The sequence below is a fragment of the Rhagoletis zephyria genome, unplaced genomic scaffold (assembly GCF_001687245.7).
Source record: "Rhagoletis zephyria isolate East Lansing unplaced genomic scaffold, Rhagoletis_zephyria_1.1 Rzeph_scaffold_00722, whole genome shotgun sequence".
NCBI classification, from domain to species: Eukaryota; Metazoa; Arthropoda; class Insecta; order Diptera; family Tephritidae; genus Rhagoletis; species Rhagoletis zephyria.
Window position 1 is genome coordinate 123,300 of NW_016157806.1, and position 25,281 is coordinate 148,580.

Below are 25,281 nucleotides of genomic sequence, written 5' to 3' on the forward strand. Positions count from 1 at the left end.
AAAAGTACTGCGTAGTAGGAAAGTATATTGTAAATGAAATTGTATCAAACAAGTACAATTGTACCAAAAAATGCCAACACTGTTGTGTATACATATTTTTTTTCTTTTTTACTTTTTTACTCTTATTTTATCTTTCAGCTTCGCTAAAAGCACTTATACCAACGCTTGGCTTACCAAATTTACGCCAATTGATAAAATTTGGCGATTTAAACTCATTTTAAATAATGTAAACAACAATTCGAGTTGAATCGAAAATCGCCTCGTCTGAATAGGGATGGCAACTTTTTCACTTTCAACTTCTCATTCAACTCCGCATTCAACTTTTGTTGCCTGAAAAATCGCCTCGTGCGAAAGGCCTATAATTGATGCGACTTGGGGTTTCAGAAAAAAACTATTGTTACTCGTTAATAGTTGGCAGCAATACTATCGATAGTGTCAAGCGCTAATATCGATAGTACTATCGATAGTCAGTGTAATGATAACAACTGTTCCAAATTAACCGGGACGGCATCGAAATAAAAAAATTAAATGATTGGGAAAAGAAACACACTTAGGGCCGTTTTCTCAAACAACCATTTTCTTTAAAGCTCACTTCATATATACCGATTGCTTTAAAATGTATAGTTGTGTCTAAAGTAAAGCGTCTTATTATCGAATTTTATTTATTTATTTACATATTTATTACAAATTGTTTGAATTTCGTAATATAATTTTTTTGATTTGTTTACAGCCAAGAAACATACGTCATACGTGAAAACCCGATAATAGAAATGCTTCTCTTTAGACATAGCTATAAGTTTTAAAGCAACGTTTAAATATAAAGGGAGCTTTTCAATTATAGGTTGGTTGAGAAAACGGCCCTTAAAGAAGGAAGCACAAAGAAAATATCACCTATAATACAAAAATTTGCAAAGTTACCAAACCGACGCGCAGCTACACAAAATGGAGAAGTTATGAATAAAATCGGTTGTGCTAGATGCGTTAAACTAACGATAGTCAACTAGTACTATCGATAGTTTAGAGTTTTACTGCCCGTCTCCACAGGATAAAGTTTATATCTTGATACATATGTTAGAATATAAATAGCCAATGGAGACCGCTCATTGCTCTTCAAGAGCAATATATATCAGAGCTTAAATCTTGCCATCTATTTCCGGAAATTTGGTAGTTTGACAGCTACATTTTCATTTGCACGAAAACCTCGTGGCTGCAACATCATTATTATTTTAATATAAAAGCAAAAATTGAGCTGTTTCCTGTTAAAACATTTGTAATTATGTACTTGGATGTATTTTCTACATTTTTTAAGCGATTAAATCCGGCAAAAATACATTTTCAAAGCTATCTTACAAATGCTTACATCAAGATATAAAAAGCCCACACAAATATTGCCACTGATATAACTTATATCTAGCGACCAAAATGACAGCTGCGCAGAAGTGGGAGGAGCATCTAAAGACCTGTAACTTCACCTCTGGTGTGAGCAAGCTTTGGTCAACCGTGAGGTCGCTGTCCAATCCGACGAAGCACGACGACAGAGTCGAAATTCGTCGACCATGCTTCGTCGGACCCGGAGCGATGCGCGAGCTATTTTAGTCGGCAGTTCATACTGCATCCTCCGGTGGACAAAGCCAAGCGTCGAGTGACCAGAAGGCTGCACAAACTGCCAACAACCTGTGCCCCTCTTGCTTTCACCTGCGGTGAAGTTCAGGTGGTCATCGAGAAGGCGAAAGCCTCCAAAGCCATGGGTCCCGACGGAATATGCATGCTGATGCTGAAAAATTTGGGTCCTGCGGGGGTAGCGTACCTAACGGAGGTCCTGAACTTGTCTATGGCCACTCTCATCATCCCAGACATCTGGAAGGTGGGGAGAGTGGTCCCACTGCTCAAACCGGGGAAACCTGCCAACAGAGGAGATTCTTATCGTCCGATAACACTCCTTTCCCCGGTAGCGAAGACACTCGAGGCCTTGCTACTCCCGTACTTCACAAACCCCTTGACCCCAGCGAAGCATCAGCATGGTTTCCGTAAAGTGCACAGTACAACAACAGCACTTAACGCCATAAACACTCAGATAACTCGAGAGAACGATTCTAGTAGCGTTGGACTTGTCAAAGGCGTTTGACACCGTCTGCCATTCCACGCTACTAGAAGATATAGAGGCCTCCTCTCTCCCACAGAGGCTCAAATGGTGGTCGGCAAATTATCTGAGTGGTCGACATTCGTCGGTAATGTTTAGAGACAAAACGAGTAAACAGAGGAAAGTAAAACAGGGGGTTCCACAGGGTGGTGTCCTTTCCCCGCTACTGTTTAGCTTTTACATTTCAAAGCTCCCTCAACCACCAGAGGGAGTCTCGATTGTCTCTTATGCCGACGATTGCTCGATCATGGCGACTGGAAATGGAATTGATGACCTGTGTTCGAAAGTAAACGGGTATCTCTCCGAACTTTCTCGCTTCTTCACAGCAAAGTGTCTAGCCCTCTCCCCTACGAAATCCTCCGCGACCCTGTTCACAACCTGGACGAAGGAGGTCAGGCTACCGCTGGGGATTCACGTCGATGACACACCAATTCCGACGATGAATAACCCCAAAATACTCGGAGTAACATTCGACAGCCTGCTGTCCTTCTCTGCGCACGCAACCGCTATTGTCAATAAAGTACAGAGCCGCAACAAGGTCCTCAAGTCGCTAGCTGGCAGTAGTCGGGGCAAAGACAAAGAAACGTTGCTGGCAACATACAAGGCAATAGGCCGGCCGGTTTTGAATTACGCAGCGCCAGTGTGGTCGCCGGGGACTAGTAGGACGCAGTGGACGAAGCTACAGACTGCACAGAACACCGCACTCAGGACAGCGACAGGAGGTTTATCAAGAAACCTCTGGACCCGTCAGCTTACCGACTGGCCCTGAACAGCATTCACAGGGAGTCAGTCTCGAGTTATGTAGACTTTAGACCTGTGAATGCCGTTCTAGGCATACCGCCCCCGGACACAGACGGAAAACCCGACAACCCTAACGGCCTTGTCACTGTGGACCAACCCTACAGAAGCTGCACGCTTTCTAGGGCTGCCGTTAGTGGAACTTGACGACAACGACTGAGATACCAACCGTCCTGGGCGGGGTTGTTGTAGCCGCTACAACAACAACAGCTGGGCAGCAATAAATTTTATCCTGTGGAGACGGCCAGTTAGAGAAAAACTATCACTACTCATCGATAGGGCCAAAAAATAGAGCTATCGATAGTACCATCGATACTTTGACACCTCTAATTTCCAGATTTACCTTGCACTTCTTTTCAATTTCACGCTCCCTTTGTACAATTTTCCGTGAGTGGTTGCTGACCGTACTTAGTTTGGCACGTGTAGTTTCAACGAAACTAAAATATTTATTTTGCATTAATAAATCTTTAAAATCCTACATTAGAAATGGAGCGGGAAGAATTCTACGGTAAGTAAAAACGAGTAATTATCGTAAAATTTTAACTCAAAGGTTTCGAAGCCATACAAAAAAACAACTATGCAGTTCCCTGCTAATAGTCATATCTATGTGTTTGATTTTTTAGGAGTCACGCTTAGTGAAAAGGAGCCTTTAGCCCAATTCGAAATGGAGGAGCCACACACAACCGCAGAAGATCAAAAATTGGTTATTAAGCAAATCTGCCTGGGTGCTGAAGCTAAAGAAGGGGAATTCAATGTAGTACAGGTGAGTGCACGTTTAATGAATGCTTGTTGATGTAGCGTTAGCGGTGTGTGTGTTGGAGGAAAACGTGCCGCTTAAATGTTTTTTTTTATTGCACTTATAAATGGAGACGTATAATATATACGAGTGCGTATTTGTTTATACCGAAGCGAAGTGAATTAAGTAGCTGGAGAATTTCGAAAGAAATTAATTGTGCTACATACATGCATGCATATTAAATCTTACATACATATTTAATATGCCTTGGTTGCATTACTTTCTATGGCAATTATCATAAAAAAACTGGTTGCCACTTTTGTTCGAACTTTTTGCTTATTCATTAGTCAGATTCCAGTATGATTGGTAATGTTCGGAATTAAAGAAGAGTTTATGTCAATGCTACCAGGCTACTATCTCAACTGGTCGATATCCATATATTCATCCTGTCTAACAACACCGTTTGTAGAACTAGCGACTACAGGACTGATGAATCGACCGACCGACTGCTTGCAGTGTATTTCAGCGATTACTTTTTCAAGGCATTGTCCTAGGCAGTGATCGGACTTCAACCACATTGTGGTAGATCTGCCACATTTTTGAGCATCTACGACATCTACCACATATTCGCGTTTTTGAGTCCCTAGTTTTATTTTTGCTCGACATAATTTTCATAATTTTAAGAGCAAAAATTGTTCAAGTCTAAACACTATGGAATGATATAATACAAGATTCCGCATTCCCGGCGGCGATGAAATTTCTTAAGTAAAAGTAAATAAAGCTGAATGGGAGGATAAAATAAACTGTAAAATAGTAAATTTTCTCAATAATAAATTTTTCGTCAGGAAACGAGGTTTTATAACGTTAAATTTTAAAATATATGATTTATAAAAAAAAATTAGTAGCGAAACATAAAAAAACGGCGATTTTTGTGAAGGTATTAGCAAATTTCTGTGCATCTAAAATTTCTTAGGTTTTGTTTACATTTACTTGAGAATTGTCGAAATCGGCAAATCACAAGTAGCGGTTTCTGTAACGTGCCACATTTGTTCGCTACATCGTGATGTGATAGAATGAAACGCTGACATGTATGTTTGAAAAATATTTTGATATGGAATGGACCGCTTTACACTGTCAGGCAAAAAATTGCCAAAACTGAATGCAATTTTTAGCAACTTCAATCTAGCACTTTTTTATACTAAAATAAATTTTTTTAGAGTAATTAAAAAGTTTGCAATTTAGGTGAAACCTTACAGAATTTCATTAATTTTAGTACAAAGTTTGATCCAAAACCGACATCTACCACATTTTTTTTAAATCTACCGCATTTCTTTCCAGATTTTAACACAGAATTTTTTTTAAGTCCGATCACTGGTCCTAGGCGGTAATCACCATCGGCTCTATCTGCACTACCGGGAGTTACTAAAGTAGTCACTTGCTTGATTTATGGGCGCCCTCTGTTGTTGTTGTTGTTGTAGCGGCTACAACAACCCCGCCAAGGACGGTTGGTATCTCAGTCGTTGTCGTCAAGTTCCACTAACGGCAACCCTAGGAAGCGTGCAGCTTCTGTGGGGTTTGTCCACAGGGACAAGGCCGTTAGGGTTGTCGGGTTTTCCGGGCATGCGAAGAGATGTTTCGAGTCATGTGGGGTCTCTCCGCATGCCGGACACTCATTCGGCACATCCTCATTCAACCTACTCAGGTAGGAGTTCAACCTGCTGCAGTAGCCGGAGCGCCCTCTGTCGTAGTGGTTCGCTATCCTGCTTACGACTGGTTCGACTCTGCACTACCATGTGCACTACCACGGGTTAATAGAGTAACTACTTACCTAGGAGTCTGTGCAGTAGCGGTCCAAAAGTAGCGATTGACACCAGCAGTACTGGGGGGTACCTTACCCTTATAGGTACTGGCTAAGCTAGCACGTTTATATCATTTTAGCAACAAAACTGTTAACTCCATAATTTAATAACAGCATTTCTTGTTGAAATTTTTTATTTTTATGGTGCATTTACATGGTATGAAGCCATACGAACTGTTGATACGCCAATGAAGAATTAAATGGTATCGAGTGGGATGCATATAATACATTTTTGCATATGAAAAATTATGGGGAGATACTGTAAACATACTGTTGTGAAACTGTGAAGCATATGAAATTATAGCAAGTTGGATTTTCATACATCTTCCCATAAAAATTTAACAGATGCAGAGATACCAAGGAGGTTTTTTTTCCCCCATTTTGATGCCTTTTTAATATAACCCAACGAAAAGGAGGAAAGCTGACATGGTTATTTGTTTATTCCCGACTTTGCCATTTGTAATTTTTGCCATTTAATGCCTAGTGGAAATCCAGCATTAGAATTAGATTAAAATATGATATGCTACACGGAAAATTTTTAAATAACATTATATTTTATCACTGCAATTTTATTATATCAATGTAAAACCACGCGATTGACGTTTGAAAAGGCCGAGTTTCCAACCTGCGCTATACTTTTTGGGTTTCTCCGTATCTTGATATCTCCTGGTTGGTCGAAAAGACTGAGCTTCCGATCCGCCCAATCGCGCTGTCGCGGCGGTTGGAAAGGCCTAGTTGCCAATCCGCTCATGTATTGTTTGGTATTTTAGGTTTTTAATGTACTCTAGGTGGTCGGAAAGGCCGAGTTTCCGATCCACCTAGTCTCGATAACTTGGTGGTTGGAAAGGCCTAGTTTCCAATCCACGCTATTGTTCATACATCACTTTCTTATAGGCTGTGTTCTACAATAGTCGAATAGCAGGCGCTTGAAAAAAGTGGTAGTATTACAATTTTTTATAGTGTCTGGTAATTCATTAAAGCACTTTAAGCCTTAACTAAAAATATATTTTTTTAAAAGCTTTTTTGGTGCTGCGTAGTTTAGAACCGGCCGGCCAACTGCCTTGTATGTGAGGACCTCTCTCCCACGACAGCCGGTTCTACGTTCCGGAATGACTCGGGGTTTTTTCCGACCAAGGGCTGTTATTTCGGCGATTTAACCCCGTTTAGGTCGGCGAAGTATCTCAGAATTTGTTCGTCCACAGGGCTACATTCGCTACGCATTCTTCTGCTCAGGGCTGGCATCGAGTCAAACCCAGGGCCAGAAACCTACACCTGCTGTATATGCCAGAGACTACACCACAACTCCACCTCAGTCAAGTGTAATGCTTGCGAGAGGTGGAGTCACCTCAGAGTCTGCTCAGGATTACGGGCACATCGGCAGTGGCCCCCTGCTTCTCAAACAGAGCAGCTACGGCTATCCCCAGTCCACCTGAGCAGCCTCACACAAACACCACAGCACAACAACATAACAACACAATAGACCACACCACAACCGCGACAGACCACAGAACACATACAACCGCACCACCAGCCACACGCCACCGCCAACAACTCCTGGTTCCTCCTGCAATCTGCACAGTATGTCAGACCAGGATATTCCGTAATGTAACATCAGTCAAGTGCAACACCTGCCTTGGCTGGTGCCACTTTAGGGCATGTTCAGGACTGCGCACCTCGCGAGATGGAACGAGGAACTTCGAGGGCCCGTGTTGCGCTGCACGGTCGCAAACCTCAAGTGCGACGCCACACACAACCACCACAGGACGTCAACCACCTAAGCAGCGCACACAGCCAATGGCGTCACGGCCACACACATCTCTCAAACCCCGCACTACCACACGTCTCCCGAACCACATGAAGCTCCTTCAATTTAAATGTAACGNTCGCGAGATGGAACGAGGAACTTCGAGGGCCCGTGTTGCGCTGCACGGTCGCAAACCTCAAGTGCGACGCCACACACAACCACCACAGGACGTCAACCACCTAAGCAGCGCACACAGCCAATGGCGTCACGGCCACACACATCTCTCAAACCCCGCACTACCACACGTCTCCCGAACCACATGAAGCTCCTTCAATTTAAATGTAACGGGCTTCAGTGCAAGATCGAGATATCCGTCTTCATGGGAAGGCATGGTATATTGATAGCTGCGGTACAAGAGACGAAGTTGCACAGCAATTCAACATTGTTGAATTGTGCCGGGTACAACGTGCACCGTCGAGATCGGGAGCGAGATAATGGTGGTGGCTTAGCGTTCATAACGCTCCACACCGTGCAGTATCGTCTTATCGAAGCAGACATCGACCGCAGGGATACCACCCTAGAATGTCAGGGCATCGCTGTCAGGCGATTTTGAGCTCGAAATATTAAACGTATACATACCCCCTGTCACCTGCTGCCCGGCAGGATATCACCCTGACATAAGTGCGCTCCTCAGAGGTGAAAACCGTGTGGTAGTAGGTGACTTTAATGCGCACCACGATCTTTGGCACTCAAGCCTGTCAAACGATCGTAGGGGAACTGACTTGGCTGAGCAGATAGACGATTCGACATTTTGCACAAAGAGCGACGACGCACCCACCAGGATTATGGGCAGCTGCTGTAGTTCGCCAGACATAACAATAGTCAGCGCTGGTCTGTTAAACAGCATATCATGGCGACCTATGCTGACTTTGGCTTCAGACCATCTGCCCATAGTTATCTCGATCGATAAACCAACCGACTTTGCTTCCGCGGAACACCGGACCTATATAAACTTTTCTAAAGCTGATTGGAGGGTTTCGCGGAATTTACTGAAAACACCTTCGCTGCTCTCCCCACACGAACCGACGTCCACCTTGGTGAACGTAAGTTCCGCAGGGCTGTCACCGCTGCTGCAGCGGCCCACGCCCAAACTTCCCTGCTGAAGCGGCTGTTCTAGCCGATGAGCGTGACAGCCTTCGTCAGGCCGATCCCGGAGATCCCCGTATCAGCGATTTCAACGCGGAGATTCGGCAACTAGTGAACGTACATAACCGGAAGCAGTGGGAAGAGCATCTGAAGACCTGTAACTTCACCTCTGGTGTGAGTAAGCTTTGGTCAAACGTGAGGTCACTGTCCAATCAATGTGCCAACAAAGGAGACTCGTATCGGCCGATAACACTCCTTTCCCCGATAGCTAAGACACTTGCGACCTTGCTGCTCCCGTATTTCACGAACCACCTTACCCCAGTGAATCAATCAGCATGGTTTCCGTAAAGTGCACAGTACAACAACAGCAGTTAACGCCACAAACACTCAAATAACTCGTGGCCTTAACCGTAACCGTCCCTGTGAGTAGCGTTGGACTTGTCAAAGGCGTTTGACACCGTCAGCCATTCCACGCTGCTAGAAGATATAGAGGCTTCCTCTCTCCCACAGAGGCTTAAACGGTGGTCGGCGAATTATCTGAGCGGTCGACACTCGTCGGTAATGTTTAGAGACGAATCGAGTAAACTCAGGAAAATAAAACAGGGGGTTGCACAGGGTGGTGTCCTTTCCCCGTTACTGTTCAACGTTTATATTTCGAAGCTCCCTCAACCACCAGAGGGAGTCTCATTGTCTTACGCCGACGATTGCTCGATCATGGCGACTGGGAATGGAATTGATGACTTGTGTTCGAAAGTAAACTGGTATCTCTCCGAGCTTTCCCGCTTCTTCACTGCAAAGTGTCTAGCCCTCTCCCCTACGAAATTCTCTGCGACCTTGTTCACCACCTGGACGAAGGAGGTCAGCCTACCGCTGGGTATTCACGTCGATGATACACAAATTCCGACGGTGAATAACCCCAAAATACTCGGAGTAACGTTCGACAGCCTGCTCTCCTTCTCTGCGCACGCAACCGCTATTGTCAATAAAGTTGCGCTTTAAGCCACGTGTTATCTGAGTCTTTATCGCGTTAAATGCTCTTGTTGTGCTGTGCACTTTACGGAAACCATGCTGATGCTTCGCTGGGGTCAGGTGGTTCGCAAAATACGGGAGTAGCAAGGCCTCTAGTGTCTCCGCTACCGGGGAAAGGAGTGTTATCGGACGATAAGACTCCACGTTTCCAGATGTCTGGAATGACGATAGTGGCCATTGACAGGTTGAGAACCTTGGCCAAATAGTCTAATCCCGCAGGACCAAATTTTTCAGTATAAACATGCATATTCCGTTGGGTCTCATGGCGGGTGAAAACAAGAGGCGCCCTTGTTGCCAGTTTGTGCAGCCTTCTGGTCACTGGACGCTTGGCTTTGTCCACCGGAGGATGCAGTATAAATTGCCGGTTAAAATAGCTTGCGCATCGCTCCGGGTCCGCTGAAGCACGGTCGCCGAAAGATATTACGACTCTGGCGTCACGCTTTGTCGGATTGGACAGTGACCTCACGGTTGACCAAAATAACTAAACCGGATCCAAGTTCCTCCATAAGGGCAACAAAGATTATTTTTAGTTCGTTTATATAAAGCAGTGGATAAAAATATACGTATATAAGAAAGGCATATTTATCTGTTTAAATGAACACCACTAATATTTTCTGAAAACACACATCGATTTACATCTTTTATCTCGCCTCCGACACAGAATTGTTTTAATTACGCAAAAACGCTTACTCGTTCGTTTTTAGGCATGCCTTTGTTACGAATTTCGAAAGTTCGAAAATACAATACGGATTGCAGCATAATATTTCTTCGATTCGTAGCAAAATCGGAATACGAAAGAGTTGCAGAATAGGGGTGCAAGTTAAATGCCTAACAACATTTAGCTAAATGCTCCTCATGCACGGTGGAGAGAATACAGAAGGTGGCGCCGATGGCGATACCGCTAATCGGCTCTCAGTGAATTTGACAGAATCGGCTGTTTTGCTGACGTCACAGTCGAGATGACAGCAGTAGTGATACTCTCGATACTCGATACCGAAACATTTAGGTTTCGAATAAAAGCGCACATAGGCCAAAATATGGAAAAAACGGTTGAGGGGAGACTCGCCTATCAAAACCCGAATGTAGGAGCCAATAGAGCTTTTAATACTGATTCAAATGAGAGATGTATATATGTCGGTTCGAGGCCATAATACAGAGAAACTTACTTGTTTGAAGCATTTTTGTTCCAGCTGAATCGAACGATATCATTTCTGTAGGCAGACTCTGTAACCAGTTACCGACATATTTTGTAACCAGTTAGCGACAATTTTCGAATCGGTATCGGTTTTGTTGACGTATGATATGAAATATTTTTACGTCAACAAGTGCGATATCGATCCGAAACTTGTCGCTAACTGGTTACAGAATCTCGCACCCCGACAATTCAGCACATCACTAGACAGTGTTTTATTTGCCTCTCTCAGTTGTCAACTCTACGGTCGCGCCATTCGCGGACCGCTAACCCTCTCTTCGTTGATTTGACAGCATCCACCTAATCGCTGACGTCATAAAATACTTTTGTTTACATTCCCTATTGCCAACTTCATGCTTTTTGCACCAAATTTAGAGGGTATTTAAAACGCGAAAACTTTTGAGTTTGGTGCTTGGCGCGTTTTTGGTGCTTTTGTTTTTAGTTTGAAGACACCAAATTAGAAAATCTTAAAAAAATGGAAGCAAAATTCATAGCAATCGTAAGTGTGGTAAGCAACTTTACAAAAATTTTAACAAAATCATGGCACAGTGACAATCATAAGCGACAACGAAATATGTGCAGCACCTTCAATCATGCCAGAAGAAATCGACCGTTGTGCAAGAACCATTGATTTTTATTAATTTGAATCGGCATCCTTACGATAAAATTATGTATGCATATAAAGTCTATAAAATACACCAATAAAAATTTGGTGCTTTTTCAAATTCAAAATTTGGCAACACTGCCTTTTGTTCGATGCTTCCTCTTTTTCTTGTCGAGTTCGTCTTGCTCTCTCATTCTGGTATTTATTGACGTCACGGCCAGTTGCTCTCAGCTCGATTGGCGCAATCTTGTATTCTATCATTCTTGCTCCTCATGCTACCAGCTTGGGTTGATTACACATTGCATCTGTTAATTTGTTGTTGCGTGCTTTAAGGCCCCACTGATTTTCATTTAGAGAATTTCGGCGATGCAAATTTTATCGTGGTCATTTTCAGAATTCCACTGCTTGTGTCTCTGAATAAAGCTTTAATGCATAATAATGCTGGCAAATTACATCCATTGGGCCAATCGTAACACACGAGAGTTCGATAATCTCAATGGTTCAACAGGTCAACAGGATTTAGTCCGACATTTACGGCACCTTTTCTTACTTGTCGATTTTTAGTAATAAATCGACCTCAGCACCACCTAACTCTCTTTTGCAATTGGACTGCCTTTACCATTTTCAATACATATTTAGAATATTCGCCAATCGGATGAGAAAAAAAGATTTTTAGTAATAACTCAACTCCAGCGCTAAATAGCGGGTTAAATAGTGAAACCGAACTGTCCAGAGGCCCAACTCAAACACACACAGAAAACTTTGTTAAAATCCCTCCAGCCATTTAGGATTTCACTCACAAACATACCTACAGAAGAATTATATACAGATTCAAAGATAAGTAAAAGTCAGTACGTTTGTACTTTGCCATGCCCTCTTTTCAAAGAGCCCATTCTACTCCATGAGTATTAGATTGATTTCATATATCTCCATACGAAGTTCCAGAACTGTACCATGAACACTTCCAGAGATATGCAGTATGAAAAATTCGAATTGTATGGGAGGTCCCTTTTACAATAGCCCTAATTGTTCTCAAGAGTATGCGATTGATTTCATATACATAGTATCTCCATACCAAGTTCCAGTACTCTACCATGAACATTTCCAGTATGAAAAATTCGGTTTGTATATGAGGTGCCACGCCCTTTTTCCAATAACTCCAATTTTACTCCAATTTTTTTCCAAGTTCAAAAAGTTTACCCTGTACGCTTCCAGAAATATGCAGTATGAAATATTCGCGTTGTATGGGAGGTACCACGCCCTCTTTTCAATAGCTCCAATTTTTCTGGAAGGGTATGCGATTGATTTTATATATCTCCATACCAAGTTCCATCACTATGTCATAAACACTTCCAGAGATATTCATTATAAAAAGTTATGCGATCGATTTCATATACGTCAATACCCAGTTCCAGTACTCTTCCATGAACACTGCCAGAGATGCGATATGAAAAGTTAGGTTTGTATGGGAGGTGCCACGCCCGCTTTTCCAATAGCTCCAACTTTTCTACAAGAGTATGCGATCGATTTCATATACATACGTCAATACCAAGTTCCACTACTCTACCATAATTATGTCCGGAGATATGGAGTGTGAAAAATTTGGTTTGTATGGGAGGTTCCATGCCCCTTTTATATATCGAGATTTTTATTAGCCTATAACTATTCTTTGAACGTCTCAGCTTTAGATTCTATAGAATTTTTAAAGTCCTGCGGGTCCCTTTTTTAAGAAGTATTTAAACTTTCTTTGTCTAAGACAATGAGAAGCCCATCCAGAACCTTCGTTTTATCAGAAAACTGCGGATATATTAAATGATGTATCCAAGGCATATCAAACAGGTAGTAGCATTAGAGTAAACACAACATTTTTGTTGTTGCTTCTGGTATCGAAAGTGTCAAAAACTATTCTGAATTTTTTCTTCTAAATCAAAGCGAGCCATGTGAAACACAAAAAAAAATAAAAAATAAAAAATTTTAATTGGACAAAATAAAAATTGTTGTAACTTTCTTTCCTAGTAAATTTGTTTGCTTCTCGAAGCATTGATCCATTCTTTGCAAGGCCCAGTAATCAGCGGTTGTGCTGCTGAGTTGTGCGAACGTTCCAAAAGCTGCTATTCAATCGCCTGTTTTGTATGTTAAAAGGTTTTACATTTTAACAATTGAGATTTTTTGTGAGAAAAAATTAAAAATATTTGACATTTTCGAGACCAGATAATTTGAAAATAAATCAAATCAGCTGCCCTACTGATACTACCTGTTCAATGTACCTTGGATGTATCATTATAAACCATATTTCTTTATACCCGAGCGCACTTGTTCACAAGGGTATTATAACTTTGTTCACATAACGGTTGTTTGTAACAGGCAAAATGAATCGAGATAGATATAGACAAATGTATACATTAATGATCAGAATGAAAAGAGAAATCGATTAAGCGGTGACTGTCTGTACGTCTGTCCGTCCGTCTATGTACACGATAACTCGAGTAAAAATGGAGATATCTCAACAAAACTTGGTACGTGCACTTCTTTCAGGCGTAAGACGGATGGTATTGAAAATGGGCAAAATCGCACAAAAACCACGCCTACCTATATACCGGTAATTTTCAGAAATACGAAAACTGCGATATTTTAGTAACTACTGAAGATTATTCACTCAAAATTGATGTTTACAATAATTTTTAGATGAAAAATAATAATATTATGGCCCTTATTCTGAGTTGCATTCGATTTTCGATCTTCGCTGGTTACGAAATCTTCGATAAATCAGTAAATATTAAAGCTAATTTATTCAAAANAGCCATGTGAAACACAAAAAAAAATAAAAAATAAAAAATTTTAATTGGACAAAATAAAAATTGTTGTAACTTTCTTTCCTAGTAAATTTGTTTGCTTCTCGAAGCATTGATCCATTCTTTGCAAGGCCCAGTAATCAGCGGTTGTGCTGCTGAGTTGTGCGAACGTTCCAAAAGCTGCTATTCAATCGCCTGTTTTGTATGTTAAAAGGTTTTACATTTTAACAATTGAGATTTTTTGTGAGAAAAAATTAAAAATATTTGACATTTTCGAGACCAGATAATTTGAAAATAAATCAAATCAGCTGCCCTACTGATACTACCTGTTCAATGTACCTTGGATGTATCATTATAAACCATATTTCTTTATACCCGAGCGCACTTGTTCACAAGGGTATTATAACTTTGTTCACATAACGGTTGTTTGTAACAGGCAAAATGAATCGAGATAGATATAGACAAATGTATACATTAATGATCAGAATGAAAAGAGAAATCGATTAAGCGGTGACTGTCTGTACGTCTGTCCGTCCGTCTATGTACACGATAACTCGAGTAAAAATGGAGATATCTCAACAAAACTTGGTACGTGCACTTCTTTCAGGCGTAAGACGGATGGTATTGAAAATGGGCAAAATCGCACAAAAACCACGCCTACCTATATACCGGTAATTTTCAGAAATACGAAAACTGCGATATTTTAGTAACTACTGAAGATTATTCACTCAAAATTGATGTTTACAATAATTTTTAGATGAAAAATAATAATATTATGGCCCTTATTCTGAGTTGCATTCGATTTTCGATCTTCGCTGGTTACGAAATCTTCGATAAATCAGTAAATATTAAAGCTAATTTATTCAAAATTTATGCTTGCAACAATTCTTTACCAAGAAATACGCTTATGATAAAATTTTGGAAAATGGGCGTGGCACCGCCCACTTATGATCACATATATGTATCTCGGCAACCGTTCTACCAATTTGTACCGAACTCGGTATGGTTATTGTGCTTGCCACATAAAAGCAAAATGTTAGAAATTATTGAAATCGGACCAAAATTACGGCCGCTTTTCATATAACGGTAAATTTCAGAAATGCTTGAAACTTCAATATTTCGAAACTTAAGGATGCTAATTTACTCAAGATTGATACACCCGGGCTTACCATGTAGCGGTAGGTTTCGGAAAGGTGTAANCTGTTTTGTATGTTAAAAGGTTTTACATTTTAACAATTGAGATTTTTTGTGAGAAAAAATTAAAAATATTTGACATTTTCGAGACCAGATAATTTGAAAATAAATCAAATCAGCTGCCCTACTGATACTACCTGTTCAATGTACCTTGGATGTATCATTATAAACCATATTTCTTTATACCCGAGCGCACTTGTTCACAAGGGTATTATAACTTTGTTCACATAACGGTTGTTTGTAACAGGCAAAATGAATCGAGATAGATATAGACAAATGTATACATTAATGATCAGAATGAAAAGAGAAATCGATTAAGCGGTGACTGTCTGTACGTCTGTCCGTCCGTCTATGTACACGATAACTCGAGTAAAAATGGAGATATCTCAACAAAACTTGGTACGTGCACTTCTTTCAGGCGTAAGACGGATGGTATTGAAAATGGGCAAAATCGCACAAAAACCACGCCTACCTATATACCGGTAATTTTCAGAAATACGAAAACTGCGATATTTTAGTAACTACTGAAGATTATTCACTCAAAATTGATGTTTACAATAATTTTTAGATGAAAAATAATAATATTATGGCCCTTATTCTGAGTTGCATTCGATTTTCGATCTTCGCTGGTTACGAAATCTTCGATAAATCAGTAAATATTAAAGCTAATTTATTCAAAATTTATGCTTGCAACAATTCTTTACCAAGAAATACGCTTATGATAAAATTTTGGAAAATGGGCGTGGCACCGCCCACTTATGATCACATATATGTATCTCGGCAACCGTTCTACCAATTTGTACCGAACTCGGTATGGTTATTGTGCTTGCCACATAAAAGCAAAATGTTAGAAATTATTGAAATCGGACCAAAATTACGGCCGCTTTTCATATAACGGTAAATTTCAGAAATGCTTGAAACTTCAATATTTCGAAACTTAAGGATGCTAATTTACTCAAGATTGATACACCCGGGCTTACCATGTAGCGGTAGGTTTCGGAAAGGTGTAAAACATATATTTAATACTTGCGCCGGGTATTTATTGTTCGGCTCCGCCCGAACTTAGACTTTCTTCCTTGTTTTACATTAACTATTCCAGAATGGTTTTACTTTCTTTCGATCTTTATTTTTTGTTTAGTTGACCATTCTATTGCGTAAAACATCCATAAACCTAAAAATTTACGATAAATCCAATACACAAAATTGAGCGTATACCTGCAAAATTCCAATTTTAAACTCATAAAGCATAATTTAATTAACGAAGTATGCTTGGACACAGTTATCACATCCATTTCTGAATAATATTCAGTTTATCGTTTAGCGTTGTCATCGGTATGGCGAGTAAAAAGAAACAAACTTGTATTGAAATACGGGAGATTGTTATTAAATTCTGTTGTGAAGGTAAATCTTATCGGGAAATTGGTTCCATCATTGAAAGGCGCATAGTACCATTCAGAAAATTATTGATAAGTGGCGCTATGAGGGAACATTAAAAAATAATCTAGGAAGAGGGCGGAAAAATACTTACGGCTGTTGATGAACGCAACATCATCCGAAAAGTACAAATGAACCCTAAGATTAGCATTCCTAAATTGACAACAGAGATATCAGGCGCCATCAATAGATCACTGTCTACTGAAACCGTCCGTCGCGTGCTGCGAAAAAAATACTTGCATGGTCGTATCGCCCGAAAAAGGCATTTATTTCTTCTTTGGAATTAGCTTGGGCTCATCTTAACAAGCCATTAAGCCTTTGGGAAAGTGATTATTTACAGATGAGACAAAAATAAATCTTTGGGGATCAGACGGAAAGCAAATCGAGAAAACCGAGTTCTCAGCATCAAAACAAAAACATAGTTAAAACTGTAAAACACGGTGGTGGTTATGGTATGTTATGGGGATCTATGGCAGCAAATGGAGGTGAAACTAGAGTTCATTGAAGGCAATTTGACTAAAGAAGGCTATGTGGGCATTTTGCGCCGAAATTTACGTCGGAGCGTCACAAAACTCAACCTACCACCTGAATTTTGGTTTCAACAAGAGCATTGCATTTTTTTTCCTGAAGTGTACGCTCATTTTGTGGTATGAATTTGCCTTTTTTAATATTAATAAAATTTGCAGTTCTTTTTTTTTTTTTGAAATATTGTTTTTAATTTTTCTTCTATAAGTTCTATAAGTCTTTAGCTAGCAATAATACATACAAACCAAATAGCCATTGGCCCGGTGGTAAGTCGATATTAAAGTTTATTTTCAATAATTATTGGTGTGCGCTCAATTATGTGAGCCACTCTATATTAGTATAGATTTCGTTTTGTCTATGAATTTACAATTGTTATAGACTAAGCATAGGTAAAGTAAAAGTAATATTATTACAATACAAATAGCAGACTTTAAAGAGCACGATTTTTACTTAATAATGATTTTAGGAATTAAAACCAAATTTAGTGGATGAGAGGTCAATATCTAAAGAAGCAAAGAGCTTATTCAATTCAACGAGAGTTCTATTAACCAGGGCATTAAAGCAATATACAGTTTTACTAGTGACAACATAAAACACATCATAATGGCGCAACATTCTACAAGGAACACTGAAATTAATTTTACCTAACGGTACTGGACAATCAACAGTGCCGGGGATTATGTCAAATAGAAAAGAGGTTGATAGGAGAATTCGTCTGTTGTGCTCAGGGCTGCCAACTTCGCTCAAACCGTGCCATTTTTGGCCCTATTTTACATCAAATGGTACTTAATTTTTCAATTTGGCACAAAGTGCCAAAATGGCACTTTTGAAAAATAGCAATATTTCAATAAATTTTTGTGAAATCCTTTGCGCGTACTTCTTTTTCTCAACTAAAATTTTCTAATTTTAAAGATTATTCAACTTGTTTATCTTATTTTGGCATTACACTTTTGTTTTCGAAATGCAGTTCTTATTTTATTGCTAAATGGGAAGGATTAAAAATGATGGCACCTTTTTTGGCACTTTTATTTTTCAATTTGGCACTTTTTTATCCTCAATATGGCACCTCATAGGAAAGGAGAGTTGGCAGCCCTGTTTGCGCTGTGTCATTAGGTTGATCAACTGAAAGCGAGAGCTATACTCAGGCTCAGGTTCAGAGAAGTGTAGAGAGCATAAGGCAAGCCGGGTAAACGCCTTCTGTACAGATTCTAATCGATTTATATGTTTTTGGTAGTAAGGCCTCCAAATGAAAACGGTATACTCTAATATCGAACGGACAAAGGGCGAATACAATAACTTCAAAGTGTACGGATCTGAGAGCGAAGAACTATTGCGCCGTGGAAACGCGAGCATCGAATAAGATTTAGACACAATATAATTAACATGTGTGACAAAACTAAATTTTGCATCAAAATATACCCCAGGTCTTTGACCTCATTCACCGAGTCTAAACTTGTAGACGAAATACGGTACGAGTAACGGATAGGATTATGAAGCTTAGAAAAAGTCATTTGCCGGCATTTTTTAATGTTAAGAGGTAATTTGTTTTTTGTGCACAAAAGGTACAACATATCAAGCTCCGCCTGCAGATTACTTGAGTCTCGAGATTTCTTATAACAGAGTCGATTTTTTAATCATATGCATACAACGGACCGAGTATACTTCCCTGCGGGATACCAGAGGTTGGCACACGTCTACCATGCAAACAAGATTTAATCCATTGTAGGAACACACAGTGAAAGCCCAGATTGAAAAGTTTAATTAGCAGAATTTTATGTGAGATTTTTGCATCGGAAAGGTAGTGTCTCAGAGATGGTCCCTAAAAGTGGTACTAATCTGGTTAAGATCCGATCAGCGGATCATGAGATATAGATATATATTTTTTATTTTTTTTTTTTTGAAAATTGAAGTCGGTTTTACTTTTTGCTAAAAATTACTTGTCATGCGAAAAATCGTTCCGTATTTTCATTTGACCGCTCATTATTTCTTATTTATTCATCGATTTTCTTCATTAGTAATTTGATATTTTTGTAACAGAACAAGCTTTGGCACAAATACAAATTTTGGCACAGAACCTGTTAATTTTTAAATTTTTCTTCTGTTGAAGCTTGATTTTTAATTTTTGTATTAAAAAGTAAAAAAAATGGAATGATTAATTAATTTTTCAAAAACTATAAGTCCTATCGAAAAGTAATGTATATACGGTTTATGGAGAATTTTATTAGCTTTCATATGCCGTATTTATATTAAGATTGTTAAATCATTCGTAAGATATACGTGATTAAAAGGAACCAATTTTCGCTTTAAGCACAATAAAATAAAAATAACTTGAAAACTTATCCATAGAAAAAAATTACTCCATTTTCGGAATCACCGAGCAATTCTATATAGGAATTGGATAGTGGCATCCAAGGTGTATTAAACAAGGTGTGATTAACAACTCAGTTAGGCTCTCTTTTAAGGTACTATTATGCCAAAAAATATAAACAATCGATTCAAAATTCATACAAAATTTTTTCAATTTGACTTTATAGGATGGTTCTTCTGAGAGCAATGTCAAATTCAATCACACTTTGTTGAATACATTTTGGTGGCATCCATAGAAAATTTTTGCTGTAAACCAATGTAATCTATATACATAATACGCGAAAGGGATTTTTCGTCCTGGTCATGAGATCTGCACCGTTCGTTCGATTTTCAAAAGTGAGGTGTCAAATTAAAGGGCTTGGGCTTTAGATGCAATAAGGTTTTACTTTTTCGAAAAGAGTTGCCATCTTTTGAACAATTAAACCCAAATTATTTAATAATCAATGCCATCAGACCCGCACTGTTCGTTCGATTTTCAAAAGTGAGGTGAGAAACTAAAGGGCTCGGACTGTAGATATGCTATAAGCTTTACTTTTTCGAAAAGAGTTGCCATCTTTAAAAAAAATAAGGTCAAAGTATTTAAAAAGTTAAACCAATTATTACAAAATGTGTATCAATTTGTAAATATATTGAAAAGGGTTGCCACCTGTTTGAAAAGCCGACTTCAGTTAACTTCATTGTGTACGAAATATTGAAATATGTGAAACAAAAGAGTGTTAAGAAATCTTTAGTTTCAACACTAAGGGCATTTTTGAGATGGTTAGAGAAAATATTGGTATCAATCTAATTGGGTTTGACAAGGCTTTATTTCGAAACTATATTCGAAGAGTTGCCACATGTTTAGAAAATTAAATTCAACTTATTTAATCAGTTGTTTGTTACAATGTCTGAAGAATGTTATTTCAGAATGTTTTAGCTTGAAACTACTTTTTAAGAGGGTTGCCACCTTTTTAAAAAGTCGAATTTAATTAAGTTATACGAAAACTATTTGAAATATTCAAATACGGGTCTCAAGCTAAAGAGTATTGAAAAAACATTTAGTTTGAACATTTAGAATGTTTGAAGATGGTTGCCACATTTTTAAAAACTGCCAATCAAATTATTTAATAAGTTTGAGGAATTATTAAAAGGTGGGTATTAATGAAAATTGGTTTGAAGATTTTTATTTCTCAAATATATTTAATAGGGTTGCCACCTGTTTAAAAAATCCAACTCAACTTAAATTAAGTTAATTGGGCAATTGAAATATGTGTCACAGTGTGTGGGTATTAGACGAAAGAGATTTAAGAAGATTTTAGTTTCAAAATATTTTCGAAAAGTATTTCGAATAGTCTTATTTATTTAGTAAGCTTATACGCAAGTTTTATGAAATATTAAAATATGATTATGCACCGTTCTTTCGAATTTAAATATGACAGGTAGAAGTAAAGACCTTGGCCTATTGATGTGCGATAAAATTTTATTTTTTCAAGTGAGAACTTTTATATCGGATTTGATAATATTAAAAACCGACACAATGCGAGAGCTCTCTTCACTCAGTAAAGGCTGCACGGAATAAGATGAAATATGGCACTCGGATCGCTTATAAGTCTGACTAACATTTGGAGTAGTTTCTAGGTTTTTGAATTAAAATATTTGGCGTTTTAACGCCATGCGTGTTCACTAGTTACCTTATATAAGGCTTATAGATCATATAAAATATACGCTGCGCCGCGCCGCCAGCGGATTCCTTATTTCTTACAACTTATATAATTTTTTGGTGGGTATGTATGTATGTACATATCAGGGTTGTTGCGAATATTCGCATTCGCAACCGCGGAGCTTCCGAATTAGTTTTAACATTGCATTCGCTTTCGAATTCGCAATAATCAATGCGGAGCTTTTGTGTATGCGAATGTTGTGCAAGTGCACCGATAAAACGTATATATGGCAAACAAAATGACAAATTGTAGCCAATCCGGTCTATGTTGAATAATATCGGCATCGTCAGTAAAAGTGACGATACGGCCATCGTCAGCCATGTTACTGATGCGTTGACGATCGTCGACTATGACGATGACGATATTCAGCATAGGGTCGGCCTTATTTTTGCCTGTGGTCGTGGGAGTATTTGTGTAACAAAACTGGTCAAATTTCATATTTATCAACTTTGATAAAAATGTCTTTAAACGTGTTATTTCTTAAGCTATATAACTGAGCTATCAATGAGCAGTCATACAAATTCTCACTTCTACTTGACCTTTGACGTGCGTCAAAGAGGACATAGTCCTTTTAATTTTTTTTTCTGTGGTTTAAAAGAGTATATCTTACATTTCTTTAGTGAGCGTTTTGCTTCTAATGCAAAATTTCAAATTTTTCATAGCCCCTTTTTTATTGGTGACGCAATATGTGTATTAATTCCATCTTTGATGAACTGATCACTTTTATGGATGAAACATATGTACTCTAGGGTAGTCCAAAAATTTATGTGAAAAAGTAAAGTGGGAATTTTTATGCTCTCACCTCTAGGATTGTTCTATATCAAAAAAATATATATACCCCTATTTTTTATTTTGAAATCAAAATATATTTAGAGGTCGCTCAAAGCGCTCAAAGTTTTCCATGTATTTGATATGGAAAAAAACACTGCTGAAGTCTAGAAAAAGAAGTCTGATGAGGAGATGTGTTGATCTCCGAAATGGCTGATATAACTTCTACCGCTTAGACTTTGTTGCTTTTTCCATTTTTCCTAATAAAATAATCGTGGTACAAAGCTCAATAAAAATATTAAAAACCACTTTTCGTAGAAATGGTATAGAATTCTAGAAAATCAATATTTTTCGATCGGCAAACCTCTTCAGAAGATTCCCAATAATANCCGGTCTATGTTGAATAATATCGGCATCGTCAGTAAAAGTGACGATACGGCCATCGTCAGCCATGTTACTGATGCGTTGACGATCGTCGACTATGACGATGACGATATTCAGCATAGGGTCGGCCTTATTTTTGCCTGTGGTCGTGGGAGTATTTGTGTAACAAAACTGGTCAAATTTCATATTTATCAACTTTGATAAAAATGTCTTTAAACGTGTTATTTCTTAAGCTATATAACTGAGCTATCAATGAGCAGTCATACAAATTCTCACTTCTACTTGACCTTTGACGTGCGTCAAAGAGGACATAGTCCTTTTAATTTTTTTTTCTGTGGTTTAAAAGAGTATATCTTACATTTCTTTAGTGAGCGTTTTGCTTCTAATGCAAAATTTCAAATTTTTCATAGCCCCTTTTTTATTGGTGACGCAATATGTGTATTAATTCCATCTTTGATGAACTGATCACTTTTATGGATGAAACATATGTACTCTAGGGTAGTCCAAAAATTTATGTGAAAAAGTAAAGTGGGAATTTTTATGCTCTCACCTCTAGGATTGTTCTATATCAAAAAAATATATATACCCCTATTTTTTATTTTGAAATCAAAATATATTTAGAGGTCGCTCAAAGCGCTCAAAGTTTTCCATGTATTTGATATGGAAAAAAACACTGCTGAAGTCTAGAAAAAGAAGTCTGATGAGGAGATGTGTTGATCTCCGAAATGGCTGATATAACTTCTACCGCTTAGACTTTGTTGCTTTTTCCATTTTTCCTAATAAAATAATCGTGGTACAAAGCTCAATAAAAATATTAAAAACCACTTTTCGTAGAAATGGTATAGAATTCTAGAAAATCAATATTTTTCGATCGGCAAACCTCTTCAGAAGATTCCCAATAATATTACCCAATTATTTATTTAAACACTTTATAGTAACTATATTTCATAGGTTCGCCAAAACCCCCAGAAAATGTCAGAAAATGCAAGGGGGAAGAAATAAAAAATCTTTGGTATTAAAAAATGGTTAAATAAACAATTGGGTATTCCGATCGAAAAATATTGATTTTCAAGAATTCTATACCATTTCTAGGAAATGTTTTTTTTTCATATAAAATACATGGAAAACTCTTAGCGCTTCGAGCTCTAAATATTTTTTGATTTCAAAATAAAAAAATAGGGGTATATTTTTTAGATATAGAATAATCCTAGGGGGTGAGAGCATTAAAATTCCTACTTTACTTGTTTTGGACCACCCTAATGTACACATCGCCCACGTTTTCCAAAAGAGTATCAACTCAAAATTTCCATATTATATGGAATAATGAAAAAATGGCGTGAATATGCCTTACTTTTTATTGGACAGTCTTTAAAGGTTCTTTTCATTCACACTCTTATACATTTCATATATTTAAAATAACAGCTGTTAACAACTTACATTTTATATGCATTAACGCAATATTTATCTACTCACAGGTTGTAACCAGAATAAACCAAAAAGAGACTCTGAAAATCCCTATTGCCGTTCTTAAAGCTGGAGAAACTCGTGCCTTACGTCCCAATGTTGAATTCCTTAACACTTCAGTTACATTCAAATTAATCCAAGGCACAGGTCCTGTTCATATGTACGGACAAAATTTGTACGGTCAAATTTCAGGGGAAGAAGGCGGCGAACCAGCTTGGTACGAAAATGAAGAAATGGATGAGGATGATGTCGATGACGATGAATATGATGACGAAGCGTCGCCACCACCACAAACAAATGGCAAAAATAGCAATAAAAGAAAATAAGCATATTTGAGCATCAAAAGTTTAATAGTTTCCAAAAAAAAGAAAGTTAATCATTTATTACAAAAATTCAACTATGTAATAATAACAAAACATACTTATTTTTGTACACTTTAGATAAGAATAATGACCATAGTAGGTACTTTATAAAATAAATAATTTCAAACATTCACAAGTAATTTTTAGCAAAAAAAAACGACTCAAAAATATATATATATATATCTATATATTTCATGATTCAATGATCGGATCTAAACCAAATTAGTATGGGACCACCTCTGTGACACCAACTTTCCGTTGCAAAAAGAATTATCGATCGTGGTCAAAAGTTATGCGGTAATATACATTAAAAAAAAATATTTCGACGAACTGATAACCTCCTCCTTTTTTGGAAGTCGGTTAAAAACAAACTAAATAACAGTTTGTCATATTTGTTGCGAACCGGGCGCGATGAAAACCGCTTACTTAGCGCCACTTAACTTAAAAATATATAAAAACCAAATCACTATTACCATTAATTTTATAATGCAAACATAATTTTAATTTTTCTATACAATTTCCATTTATTTACTGTTAATGTTACATAGAAACTCTTTTTTAATAAGACTTTCTTTTTAAACCCAAGTGCTCTCTTGATACTTGCTCTTAATTATTTAAAACGGGTTTGAATACAGAATATGTTACATTTTGGTTTATTACTTACGCCTAACTAAGCTAAATACAAGACTATGTCGCGAAAGATTTATATATTTTTTATAAATTCATAATTTAAAAATGGATCCTAAAGAAAAATATTCATAACATTGTTGAACACGATTTGCAAATTTATTCGTACTATATGTATGTACATACATATAAATGTACAATATACTAAATACAGCCTTGACTAATGAGTATTTGTAAATGGATCTTTTTAATTTAGAAATCGCAGCAAGTGTTTTTTTCCAAATTACGGCAATTTGCCTATCACGAGTGGGTTGTTAATTTAAAATTATGGCGAATCACCCGCAGTCATAGTCAAAGCAGCTTCTTTTAAATTATTGTCAATCACAGACATTTTACAAGAATGCGACTAAACAGTCA

At 38.0% G+C, this 25,281-nt stretch overlaps 1 protein-coding gene across 1 annotated transcript; it reads left to right on the forward strand.

Annotated features, from left to right (window-relative positions):
* The first annotated feature begins 3,267 nt into the window (after positions 1-3,267).
* Nph (Nucleophosmin) lies at positions 3,268-24,405 on the forward strand. The gene is made up of 3 exons (XM_017613824.1): positions 3,268-3,446; positions 3,562-3,701; positions 23,887-24,405. Exons 1-3 carry the CDS (start codon positions 3,425-3,427, stop codon positions 24,199-24,201), a joined length of 477 nt encoding a protein of 158 aa, XP_017469313.1. The 5' UTR covers positions 3,268-3,424; the 3' UTR covers positions 24,202-24,405.
* Positions 24,406-25,281: the final 876 nt, after the last annotated feature.